At 37.6% G+C, this 13,497-nt stretch overlaps 1 protein-coding gene across 1 annotated transcript in view; it reads left to right on the top strand.

Annotated features, from left to right (window-relative positions):
- LOC101693766 (phospholipid-transporting ATPase ABCA3-like) overlaps positions 1-13,497 on the top strand; it is a 119,333-nt gene that overhangs the window by 90,892 nt on the left and 14,944 nt on the right. Inside the window, exons 25-26 of the mRNA XM_004780131.2 lie at positions 8,740-8,865; positions 9,099-9,293. Of these exons, the coding sequence (XP_004780188.1) occupies positions 8,740-8,865; positions 9,099-9,293 (321 nt within the window). The remainder of the gene's footprint in view (positions 1-8,739; positions 8,866-9,098; positions 9,294-13,497) is intronic.

Below are 13,497 nucleotides of genomic sequence, written 5' to 3'. Positions count from 1 at the left end.
TTTGGTGAGAATTTTTGCATCTGTGTTCATCAAGGATTTTGGTCTGCAATTCTCTTTTTTTTTTTTTTTAAGATTTTATTTATTTATTTGACAGAGAGAAATCACAAGTAGATGGAGAGGCAGGCAGAGAGAGAGAGAGAGGGAAGCAGGCTCCCTGCCGAGCAGAGAGCCCGATGCGGGACTCGATCCCAGGACCCTGAGATCATGACCTGAGCCGAAGGCAGTGGCTTAACCCACTGAGCCACCCAGGCGCCCATGCAATTCTCTTTTTTGATGGGATCCTTGTCTGGTTTTGGCATCAAGGTGATGCTGGCCTTCCATTTCTATTTTTTGAAACAGTTTCAGGAGAATAGGAATTAATTCTTCTTTAAATGTTTGGTAGAATTCCCCTGGGAAGCTGTCTGGCCCTGGGCTTTTGTTTGTTTGGAGACAAATGTTTAAGTATTTTTTAAATTTCCTGTATGATTTCTTTTTTTGATTTATGGATTACTTAAAAGTTAAATAAATTTCAAAATATTTGGGAGGTTTCTAGATATATTATTATTGATTTCTAGTTTAATTCCTTCATAGTCAAAAAACGCACTCTATAGTCAATCCTTTTAAATTAATTCCTAATTGCTCTATGGCTCAGCATGCAATCAATCTTGGTGATATGCCATATGCATGTGAAATAAATGTGTCTTTTGTATTTGTTAGTTATAATGTTCTATAAATATCAATTAGGTTATGATGATTGATGGGATTGCTTACATCACCTAGTTTCTAACTGATATTTTTGTTAGATTTATCTTTCAATTGCTGAGAAAAGAATGTAAAATCTCCAATCCTAGTTATAGGTTTGTTTCTTTTTCCCTTTAGTTCTGTCACTTTTATTTTTTTTTTTTAAGATTTATTTATTTATTTGACAAAGAGAGAAAAATCACAAGTGGGCAGAGGCAGGCAGAGAGAGAGGGAGAAGCAGGCTCCCCGCTGAGCAAGGAGCCCAACTTGGGGCTGAGATCATGATCTGAGCCGAAGGCAGAGGCTTTAACCCACTGAGACACCTAGGCACCCCAGTTCTGTCATTTTTAAAAATATTTATTTGAATATCTATCATTAAGCTAATAAACATTTATTATTATATGTCTTTCTGATTAATTGAATTATGGAGTATCACGGGTAATGACATATGTCTCTGATAACATTCTTTGTCTTAATGTCCATTTCCTGTGACATTAATGGGCACCTTCACTCTTGTACAGTTTCTCATGGTATGTCATTTTACATATATTTATTTTGGGTTTTTTTAATCTTCATTTTATTTTATTTTTTTCAGTGTTTCAAGCTTCATTGTTTATGCAACACACCCAGTGCCCCATGCAATATGTGCCCTCCTTAATACACACGACCAGGCTCACTCATCCCCCAACTTCCCTCATCTCTGTAACCCTCAGTTTGTTTCTCAGAATCATGTTTCTCCTCTTTTGTCTCTCCCTCCAATTTACCCCAATTCACTTTTCCTTTCCTTCTCCCAGTGTCCTCCATTTTATTCCTTAAGTGAAACCATATGATAATTGACTTTCTCTGCTTGACTTATTTCACTCAGCATAATCTCCTCCAGTCTCATCCATGTTGATACAAAAGTTGGGTATTGGGGTGCCTGGGTGGCTCAGTGGGTTTAAAGCCTCTGCCTTCAGCTCTGGTTGTGATCCTAGGGTATTGGGATGGAGCCCCAAATTGGGCCCTCTGCTCAGCAGGGAGCCTGCTTTCCCTGTCCACCACCCCCCCCCCCAGGCCTCCCTGCTGCTCTGCCTACTTGAGCTCTCTGTCTGTCAAATAAACAAAATCTTAAAAAAAAAAAAAAAGTTGGGTATTCATTCTTTCTGATGGCTCCATAATATTCCATTATATATGTGGACCACATCTTCTTTATCCACTCATCTGTTGAAGGGCATCTTCGGTCTTTCCAGAGTTTGGTGATTGTAGCCATTGCTGCTATGAACATTGGGATACATATGGGCTTTCTTTTCACTACATCTGTATCTTTGGGGTAAATTTTAGTAGTGCAGTTGCAGGGCCATAGGGTAGCTCTATTTTTAATTTTTTGAGGAATCTCCACACTGTTTTCCAAAGTGCCTGCACCAACTTGCATTCCCACCAACAGTGTAAGAGGGTTGCCCTTTCTCCACATCCTCTCTAACACTTGTTGTTTCCTGTCCTGCTGATTTTTGGCCATTCTAACTGGTGTAATGTGGTGTATCTCAATCTGTTTTTTTTTTTTTAAGATTTTATTTATTTATATGACAGACAGAGATTACAAGTAGGCAGAGAGAGGCCGGCCTAGAGAGAGAGGAAGGGAAGCAGGTTCCCTGCTGAGCAGAGAGCCTGAGGTGGGGCTTGATTCCAGGACCCTGGGATCAAGACCTGAGCCAAAGGCAGAGGCTTTAAACTCACTGAGCTGCCTAGGCATCCCAATACCCAACTTTAACCCAGGCGTCCCTCAATGTGGTTTTGATTTTGAATTTCCCTGACTGCTAGTGATGATGAACATTTTTTCATTTGTCTGTTAGCCATTTGTATGTCTTCTTTGGAGAAGTGTCTGTTCATGTCTTCTGCCCATTTTTTGACATGATTGTCTGTTTTGTGTGTGTTGAGTTTGAGGAGTTCTTTTTTTTTTTTTTTTTAAGATTTTATTTATTTATTTGACAGAGAGAAATCACAAGTAGTTGGAGAGGCAGGCAGAGAGAGAGAGAGGAGGAAGCAGGCTCCCTGAGATCATGACCTGAGCCGAACGCAGTGGCTTAACCCAGTGAGCCACCCAGGCGCCCAAGTTTGAGGAGTTCTTTATAGTTCTTGGGTATCAGCCTTTTACCTGTAGTGCCATTTGTGAATATCTTTTATTTATTTTTTTTTTTAAGATTTATTTATTTATTTATTTCACAGAGGTCACAAGTAGGCAGAGAGGCAGGCAGAGAGAGAGAAAGAAGCAGGTTCTCCACGAAGCAGAGAGCCTGATTTGGGGCTCGATCCCAGGACCCTGGGATCATGACTTGAGCCGAAGGTAGAGGCCTTCACCCACTAAGCCACCCAGGCGCCCCTGAATATCTTCTTACATATATTTATTTTCAAAATTCTGTGTCTTTTTTTTTTTAAAGATTTTATTTATTTATTTGACAGATGGAGATTACAAGTAGGCAAAGAAGCAGGGAGAGTGAGAGGAGGAAGCAGGCTCCCAGCTGAGCAGAGAGTCTGATGTAGGGCTCGATCCCAGGACCCTGGGAACACGACCTGAGCTGAAGGCAGAGGCTTTAACCTACTGAGCCACCCAGGCACCCCCAAAATTCTATGTCTTTACATTTAAACTGGCTCAATGCAAACAGCATGTAATTGGGTCCTAACTTTTTATCCATTCAGATATTTTATCTATTCGGATAATCTCTGACTTTCCAATTTGAGCATTTGGTCCTTTGTATTTCCATCTACCACATATTTTATTTGTCTTCTGTTTGTCCCTTCAGTTTTTTGTTTCACTCTTTTCATATTTCTGCCTTAACTTGGGTTAATTGAATATGTTGGAATTCCATTTTAATTATTCAGTTCACTCTAGCAATACTTTTTATATTTATCTTTAGTGGTCAATGCAGGCTTTACAAAATATATAGTTAATTTTCCATAGTATAGTGTTTTTAGAGTTAATATTGTAAAATGCTGTAAATATGAAACCATAAATGTCCATTTCTATCCCTTGTTTTTTTAATACTAAAGTTGGTGTATGTCTTACATCTATACATGTCATTGTTATTAACCATGAAAAATAATATATTATGTATTTCAAAGTAGCCAACAGGAAAATGAGTTTGTATTTATGTAGATACTTAGCGTCTCTGGTGCTATTCATTCTTTCCTGAATATATGAGTTTTCCTTTAGACTGAAATCTTACTTAAGGACTTATTTTAATATGACAAAAAGAATATAAAATATTTCAATGTGTTAAAATGACAATATTTTGGATATATTTGCTTAAATAAAATGTGTTTCCTACCTTTATACTGTCACTTTCAGTCTTTCCTTTCCTCTCTTTAAAGTCGCCTTTAATATTTCTTGCAGGGATGATTTAGCAGGCATGAACTCCTTTAGTTTTTCTTGTGTCTGGGAATCTCTATACCTTTCCTTCTATTCTGAATGATGGCCTTGCTGGACATAACCATTCTTAGCTGCAGATTTTTCCCAGTCAGCACTTGGAATATATTTTGTCACTTTCTTTTGGCTTGCAAAGTTTCTGCTTGAAAATCTCATGCTATCCTTGTGGGTTTTCCCTCACAAGTTATGATTTCCTTTTGTCTTCCTGACTAATTTTTTTTTCTTTTCACTATATTTTGCCAATTTAATTATAGCAAGTCTTGATGTGGGTCTGCTTCTCTGTGCCTCCTACATCTGAATATCTGTTTCCTTCCCCAAATAGGGATGTTTTTAGTTATTTCTTCAAATAAATTTTCTGCCCCCTTTCCTCTCTTTTTCTTCTGGAACTGCTATATGAATGCTATTACATTTGATGGAGTCACTGAGTTTCCCTAAGTCTATTTTCATTTTGCATTAATCTTTTATCTCTTTGGTTCAGTTTAGTTACTTTCTATTATTCTGTCTTTTAGGTCATTAATTCATTCCTCTGCTTCTTCCATCCTGTCTTTCATTCCATCAAATATGCTTCTCATTTTGTTTATTGAGCCCTTTATCTATGTTGTGTTATTTCTTATCTCTGTTAAGGATCTCACTCATATCTTTCATTCTTTTCTTAAGTCCTATGAGTATCCTTATAATCACTGCTTTAAATTCGGTATCAGGCATGTTACTTTTATCTGTTTCTTTTAGATCTCTGGCTATGGCCTTGTCCTTTTCTTCCATTTGGGATAATTTTCTCAGTCAGCTCTTTCTTCTGCTCTTAAAAGTGGTGACTTTAGGAAAAAGAGGCCCTGTACTGCCTTGCAGTGTAGTGTCCTGCTCAACAGGACCTGACACTTTAGGAGGCTATTCTTTGTGTGTTACTTATGCCCTGCTGTTGTCTCTGAGACATTTCAGTGCAGCCATCTGCACTCACTGCCTGTTGTGGGCTATGCTCACTCTCTGTGGTATTAGTGGGATCCAAGCAGGGCCAGCTCTAAGGGGCATGTCTGCCAGGGATCGCGAGAGTGAGGCAGTGGTTTTAGCAAAATTTTAGCTGGGCTACTAGTCCTATACCAGATCCCCTGAAGCACTCCAGCAGATGAGGGCTGTAGGCCATGGCAGCAGAGGGGGTGAGGCTGAGCCAGCAATGGCTGGACACCTCTGGGTCTCGTGCATGAAGGTGGCTCTGGGAGCATGGCTCAGTCCCAAGTTGGATGTGCGCAGTGCACTGCCACAACTGTGTACCAGACAGTTATGTAGGAGCACACGTGCCAACAAAATTTGCCCTGAGCCCAGCGCCAATGCTAAGCCCATGATTTTTCCTGAGGACTCACTTACTCCGAGCCCGTTAGCCTTGGCGCTGGGCTCAGGGCATATTTATGAGTGTGTACTCTGGTTTCTCTTCAGATTGCATACATCTTTAACCTTTTACAAATATTTATGGGTGCAAAACCATTACAATCTCATCATACTCGAAATATAGAATATTTCCATCATATCAGAAATTGTCCTTTGCAAGGAGCTTACCTTGCAAAGGTTTACCCCTTTAGTGTTCTTCTGAGGTTCAGAATATCTATAGTAATGGCCCTTTATTTATTCTTCATACTGGTAATTTGTTTTCTTCATACTGGTAATTTGTTTATTTTTTTATTGATCAGTTATACTAAAGGTTATTGAATTTTGCAGATATTTTAATTAACCTACTTTTGTTTTCATTGATTTTTTTCTTCCATTATTTGTTTCTAATATCATTGAGTTCACTCTTGTCATTATAATATCTTTCTGCTTATTACAGATTTACTTGTATTATTTGACTTTTATTTCTAGTTTCTTCTGGTAGAAGTTTGGACCACTGAGACTTTATTCTTTCTTTTTTTTAATTTTTATTCTTTTTAATGTAAATATTTTATGATATAAATCTCTCTAATCACTGCTTTAGGTGCAGCTCATAAGTTTTGAAATATCATGTTTTCATTTCATTCTCTTCAAAACATATTCTAATATCTTCTGTGATTCCTTTTTTGATGCATAAGTTATTTATAAAGTGTTGCTTAATTTCTAAATATTTAAAAATTTTATAGGTATTGTTCTGCTGTTGATTTCTTTTTTTATTATTATTATTTCTGGAGTACATATTCTTCTGTCTCCATGAATTTATGAAGAGTTGTTTCATGGCTCAAAATATGCCCTATCTTGGTGAATGTTCCTTGTGTACTTGAAAGAATGCATATTCTGCTCTTCTTGGATTCAGTGTTCTTTAATTGTTAACTAGATAAAGTTGTTTAATAATATTCAATTTTTCTATATTCTTATTTTTTCCTCAACCTATTATACCAATTTTCAAGAGATTAAAGATTCTAAGTATGACAGTGGATTTGCCTATTTCTCCTCCTTTATTTATTTGTTTACTTACTTACTTGTTTATTTACTTATTTTTATTTTTTGGTTTTAGCCTTATCTGTTCATAACCTAAAATATTAGGCACACACGCACTTAGGATCTTTATATCCTCTTGATGAATTGACCATCAGTCATTATGTAATTACTTTTTGAAAAATCTCTGGTGATATTCCTTGTTCTATAATATATCCTGTCTGATGTTACTCTGCCAGTTTTTTCATGTATACATTTTGCATGATGTCTCTTTTTAATCATTTGACCTTTAACCTGTATTATTATTATATTTGAAATGTTTCATTTTTTTAAAAGATTTTATTTATTTATTTGACAAACAGAGATCACAAATAGGCAGAGAGGCAGGCACAGAGAGAGAGGAGGACTTGGGACTTGATTCCAGGGCCCTGGGATCAAGACCTGAGCCGAAGGCAGAGGCTTTAACCCACTGAGCCACCCAGGCACCCCTGAAATGAGTTTTTTATAGAGAGCATAATTTACTTAGTCTTTTATTCAATCTGATAATCTCTACATTTTAATAGAATTTAGACTATATTGAATGTAACTTTTTTTTTGAGATATTATTTATTTATTTGCAGAGAGATAGAGTACAGGCAGGCAGAGTGGAAGAGCAGGCTCCCTCTAGACCAAGGAGCCCTATGTAGGACTCGATCCCAGGATGCTGGGAACATGACCTGAGCTGAAGGCAGCCGCTTAACCGACTGAGCCACCCAGGCATCCCTTGAATGTAACTTTTTATATGGTTGGGTTTAAGTTTATCATTTTGCTTTTTATTTTCTTTCACATCTATACTTTAGTTTTTCTCTTTTCATGTCTTATTTTGGATTAGCAGTACCTTGTGATTCATTTGCATTTCCACTACTAATTGATGAGCTGAGCCTCTTGGTTATAACAATATAATTTCTTCCAATTCATGTGTACAGAATATCTTTTCCTTTGTGTCTGTTTTAATTTCTTTAATTGTCTTATAGTTCTCAGTTCACAAGAATTTTGCCTCCATGTTTAAATTTATTCCTAGGCATTTTATTCTTTATAATGTAGTTGTAAATGGGATTGACTTTATTCTTTCTAATGTAGTTGTAAATGGGATTGTTTTCATGATTTCCCTTTCTGATAGACCATTATTAGTGTATAGAAATGCAACAAATTTTTGTACATTGATTTTGTAACCAAAACTTTAATGAATTTATTAGTTCTCCTTCTTATGATTTTATACTCTTTTGAACTTCTCTTTTGTTCATATTTTATTTTCCTAATTTCATTAAATTGTCTATTTGTATTCTCTTATGGCTCACTGAGATTGTTTAAAACAATTATTTTGAATTATTTTGTCAGGTAGTTTTAAAATCTATATTTCTTTGGGGTAAGTTACATGAAATTCCCTGTGTTCCTTTAGTGGTGTCATGTTTCATGTTCAAAATTATTTTTTGCTTTTCCTTGATTTTTGTGTGTGTTCCTTGTAGCCTCATATATACATCTGTGCATTTGTAGGAACAGTCACCTCTTCCAGGCTTTATAGACTGGGAAAAGACAGGTCTATGAAGGTGGGAAAAGACCTTTACCTTCATATGAATGTGAGGGCACCAGATGGGTGGAGTCTGGTATCTCTGGCTCTGGTTTCAATGGGGTACAACAGCATCTCTGACTCAAGGTGTTGGGGTGAACAGTGGAAAAAACTCTGGATTGTTCCATCAGCTGAGTTTAGCATTATTGAAGACTGTAAGTGTTTTGGCAGTGACAGCTGTAGTGTCTCTAGCAGCAATGAGGGCTGCTGGTGTAACTCAGGACAGTGGCCACTGCGATCTTCGTGCCCTACTTTTCTCTCAAGAAGAGAGATTATGAACAAAGAGATTCTTCTTGGTACCAAGCTGTGCTAAGCTGAGGAATGGGTTGATATGGGTAAAATGCATCCTCTACTTTTTTATATGGTCATCCATGGAATTTCTACTCCATCAGGTTGCTGCATCCTCTTTAACTGTACTCCAGAGCTCTCCCAGGGTTATTTTCTCTGTGGATATTTGTTAAACCATTGATATGGAGGATGGCAGCAAGCACCAGGGTCTCCTAATCAACCAGCAAGCTGATATCACTCTTCATCGGTTTTTGTAAAAAGTTAGGTGCTGCTCCTACTGGAAATCTCTTATAAGTGATAAGTATTTATCTCTTGCTTATTTCAAATATAGGGAAAAGTGTCCAAGGAACTATTTGGAGAATCTGATGATGAAGATATACAAAATGAAAGACAGAGAATCCTGGGGCAGCCTCAGGGGTTACTAGATTCCCCAGTGATTATTAAGGAACTCACAAAGGTAATATCATTCACTGACCAATATATACTGGCTTGTTATCCCCAAGAGCATGGCATCAGTGTCAGGGGCACACTAGGGGTTCTTTTTTAGAATATATGTTTATTTCCCCAGTATAATAGAAGAGTTCTTATGAAACTACCTGATCATGCTCCATAGGGATCTGAGGTTTTTTTCTTTTTTTGATCCTCAAATACTCTTTACTGCATTGTGTTTTCTGGATTTATTTTTTTAAGATATATTTTAAGTATCCAGTCATTCTGGCTGTGAAAAATATTTCTGTTACAATCCAAAGAGGAGAGTGCTTTGCATTGCTTGGATTCAATGGAGCTGGAAAAACTACTACCTTCAAAATTTTGACTGGAGAAGAGACTGTTACCTCTGGAGATGTGTTCATTGAGCACTTTAGCATCACTAAAAGTCTCCCAAAGGTAAGACACTATTACAATCTAAGATAAGAGAAGCTTGGGGCATCTGGGTGGCTCAGTCATTAAGCATCTGCCTTCTGCTCAGGTCCTGATCCCAGGGTTCTGGGATCAAGCCCCGCATCTGGCTCCCTGCTCAGTGGGTAGCCCTCTTCTTCCTCTCCCGTTCCCCCTCCTTGTGTTCCTTCTGTGTGTGTGTGTGTGTGTGTGTGTGTGTGTCTGTCAAATAAATAAATAAATAAATAAATAAACAAACAAAATCTTAAAAAAAGATTTGAGAAGCTTGATGTCTTGGGAGTACAGGTAACAGGCAGGCACTGAAGATAATAGATGGCAATCATGATAGACATTGATACAGTATTAGTCAACTCAGTAGATTCTGGAGAGAGAAAAAAAATTTTTGAGGAGAGAGAGGAGGCAACAAGTATAGAATCTAAGACAAGATTATCTTTTGTGTTCTTTGAAACTGCTAGAGTAAAAGGCAAGTTCTCTCAACAATACATCTAACATATGCCAGACAAGATGCTGTAGAGGGAAAGACAGGGTAAAAGATGCAGTTCACTTATAAATGCAGTTCACTTGTAACTGTGGTCTTCATGCCCTTTAGAGCTATGGAACAGGATGAACTTTCAGAATGGTCCCAAATCAAGGCAAGGTAGCTTTCTTTTATATCTCTGAATCAGCCAGCCATTGGGTACATATGCTGCTTGGGAGAGAGTGCATAACCTTGGGGAAAGCTAAATGGGAAGAAAAATTAAAGATGAAGAAACTGGTCAATGGTGTCAGATTCCAGGAAATCTCCAGCAATGTAAGACTGAATAGAGTGTATTGGATTTAGCAATCAGAACTTCAGTGATGCAGTTAGCAAGAACTATTGTGCTATGGTCAATTGAGTGGTAGTAATGGGATCCTAAATGGTATATTTAGGATCCAGCACTTACTACAGTCTTTGGTTTAAAATCTAATTTGTCTGAAATGAAAATCGTAACCCTACCTTTCTTTTTAGGTCTGTTAGCATGAGAAATGGTTTTCTATCTCCTTGCTTTCATTGTGGAGGTGTCTTTAGGTTCAGAATGAGTCTTATAGACAGCATATGTATGGGTGCTGCTTTCTTAGCCAACTTGAAACCTGTGCTGTTTGATGGGTGTATTCAGCCTCTTCACAGTGAGAGTAACTATTGAAAGCTATGAGTGAAAGGGGAGAAATCACAACTAATAGGAAGGAAATAGAGGCAATTATTACCAGCAGCGAGATGCCAACTTATTACCAGTAGCTATATGTCAACAAAATAGTCAACCTGGAAGAAATGGGTGCATTCTTGGACACATATAAACTATCAAGACTTAAACAGGAAGGAAAAAAAAAGACAATATGAATAGACCATAGCCAGCAAGGAAATTGAAACAGTAATCAAAAAGCTCCCAACAAACAAGAGTCCATGGCCAGATGGCTTCTCAAAGGAATCCTACCAAACATTTAAAGAAGAAATCATAGCTATTCTACTGAAGCTGTTTCAAAAAGTAGAAATGGAAGGAAAACGTCCAGACTTATTCTGAGACCATAATTACCCTGATCCCAAAACCAGATAAAGACCCCATCCAAAAGGAGTATTACAGACCAATATCCCTGATTAACATGGATGCCAAAATACTCAACAAGGTCCTAGCCAATAGGATCCAACAGTACATTAAAAGAATTATTCACCACTACCAGGTGGAGTTTTTTCCTGGAATGCAATGGTGGCTCAATATTTGGAAATCAATCAATGTGATATATCATATTAACAAAAGAGACAAGAGCCATATAATTCTCTCAATTGATGCAGAAAAAGCACTTTGACAAAATATGGTATTGTTTCCTGATTAAAACTCTTCAAAACACAGGGATAGAGAGAACATACCTCAAGGTAATAAAATTTATCTATGTAAAGCCCACAGCTAGTATCATTCTCAATAGGGAAAAGCTGAGCTTCTCCCTTAAGGCAAGGAGCATGACAGGGATGCCCACTCTCAACACTTTTGTTCAACATAGTACTAGAAGTCCTAGCCTCAGCATTCCAATTGACAAAAAATTGTCAAAATTGACAAGTCAAACTCTCTCTCTTCGCAGATTACATGATACTTTATGTGGAAAACCCCAAAGACTCCACCTCCAAATTAATAGAACTTAAATAATAATTCAGCAAATGTGGCAGAATAGAAGATCAATGCACAGAAATAAGCTGCATTTCTATACACTAACAATGTGACTGAAGAAAGAGAAATGAAGGAATCAATTCCATGTATAATAGGACCAAAAACCATAAGATACCTAGGAATAAACCTAATAAACCTCCAGAGTAAATCAAAGAGGTAAGGGATCTATACTCTAGAAATTATATAACACTTATAAAAGAAATTGAGGAAGATGCAAAGAGATGGATAAACATTCCATGCTCATGGATTGGAAGAATAAACATTGTAAAAATGTCTATGCTGCCCAGAACAATCTATAAATTCAGTGCAATCCTTATCAAAATATCATTGACATTTTTCACAGAGCTGGAACAAACAATCCTAAAATTTGTATGGAACCAGAAAAGATACCAAATCACCAGGGGAATGTTGAAAAAGAAAACCAAAGCTGGGAGCATCACAATTACTGACCTCAAGCTATATTACAAAGCTATGATTATTGAGACAGCATGGTACTAGCACAAAAACAGGCCCATAGATCAATGGAGCAGAATAGAAAGCCCAGAAATGGACTCTCAACCCTATGGTTAACTCATCTTTACAAAGCAGAAATGAATATCCAATTTAAAAAGACAGTCTCTTCAATAAATAGCACTGGGAAAATTGGACAGCCACAAAGAGAAGAAAGAAACTGGACCACTCTCTTATGCCGTGCACAAATATAAACTCATAATGGTTGAAAGACCTAAATGTGAGACAGGAATCTACCAAAATCCTTCAGGAGTACATAGGCAGTAACCTCTTCAACATTGACCATAGTGATCCAACTTTCAAGACATGTCTACAAAGGCAAGGGAAACAAAAGCAAAAATGAACTTTGGGGGACGCCTGGGTGGCTCAGTGGGTTAAGCCACTGTCTTCGGCTCAAGTCATGATCCCAAGGTCCTGGGATCGAGCCCCAAATCAGGCTCTCTGCTCAGCAGGGAGCCTGCTTCCTCCTCTCTCTCTGCTTGCCTCTCTGCCTGCTTGTCATCTCTCTCTGTCAAATAAATAAATAAAATCTTTAAAAAAAATAAAATTAAATAAAAACTTTGGGGACTTAAAATAAAAGGCTTTTGCACAGCAAAGGAAACAGTCAACAAAACTAAGAGGAAACCCACAGAATGGGAGAAAATATTCACAAATAATCATACAGTTAAGGGCCATTATCTAAGATCTATAAAGAACATCTCAAACTCAACCTCCCCAAAACAAAAAATCCAGTCAAGAAATGGGCAGAAGATAGGAATAGACACTTCTCCAAGGAAGACATAAAAATGACTAACAGACACATGCAAAAATGTTCAACATCATTCTAGCCATCAGGGATAAAATCAAAACCATAATGAGATACCACCTTACATCAGTTAGAATGGCAAAAATTAACAGGTCAGGAAACAACAAATGTTGGAAAGGTTGTGGAGAAAGGTGAACCCTCTTACACTGTTGGTGGGAGTGGAAGCTGGTACAGACACTCTGGAAAACAGTATGGAGGTTCCTCAGAATGTTCAAAATAGAGCTACCCTACAACCCAGCAATTGCACTACAGGGTAGTTACCCCAAAGATGCAGATGTCGTGAAAAGAAGGGGCATATGCACCCCATTGTTCATAGCAGCAATGTTCACAATAGTGAACAATAGTCCAAACTGTAGAAGGAGTCATTATGTCCTTCAACAGATGAATGGATAAAGAAGATGTGGTCCATATATACAACGAAATATTACTCAGCCATCAAAAAGGATAAGTACCCACCATTTTCATTGATATGGATGGAAATGGATGGGATTATGCTAAGTAAAATAAGTCAAGCAGAGAAAGACAATTATCATATGGTTTCACTCATATGTGGAACATAAGGAATAGTGCAAAGGACCACAGGGGAAGGGAGGGAAAAGTGAATGGAAAGAAATCAGAGAAGGAGACAAGCCATGAGAGACTATGGACTGCAGGAAACAAACTGAGGGTTACATAGAGGAGGAGGGTGGGGGGTGGAGTA

Source organism: Mustela putorius, unplaced genomic scaffold (assembly GCF_011764305.1).
Source record: "Mustela putorius furo isolate JIRA1106 unplaced genomic scaffold, ASM1176430v1.1 tig00004041_pilon_pilon_pilon, whole genome shotgun sequence".
Classification (NCBI taxonomy): Eukaryota; Metazoa; Chordata; class Mammalia; order Carnivora; family Mustelidae; genus Mustela; species Mustela putorius.
The sequence above is the reverse complement of the archived record's forward strand: the minus strand, read 5'-3'. Positions and strand labels throughout refer to the sequence as shown.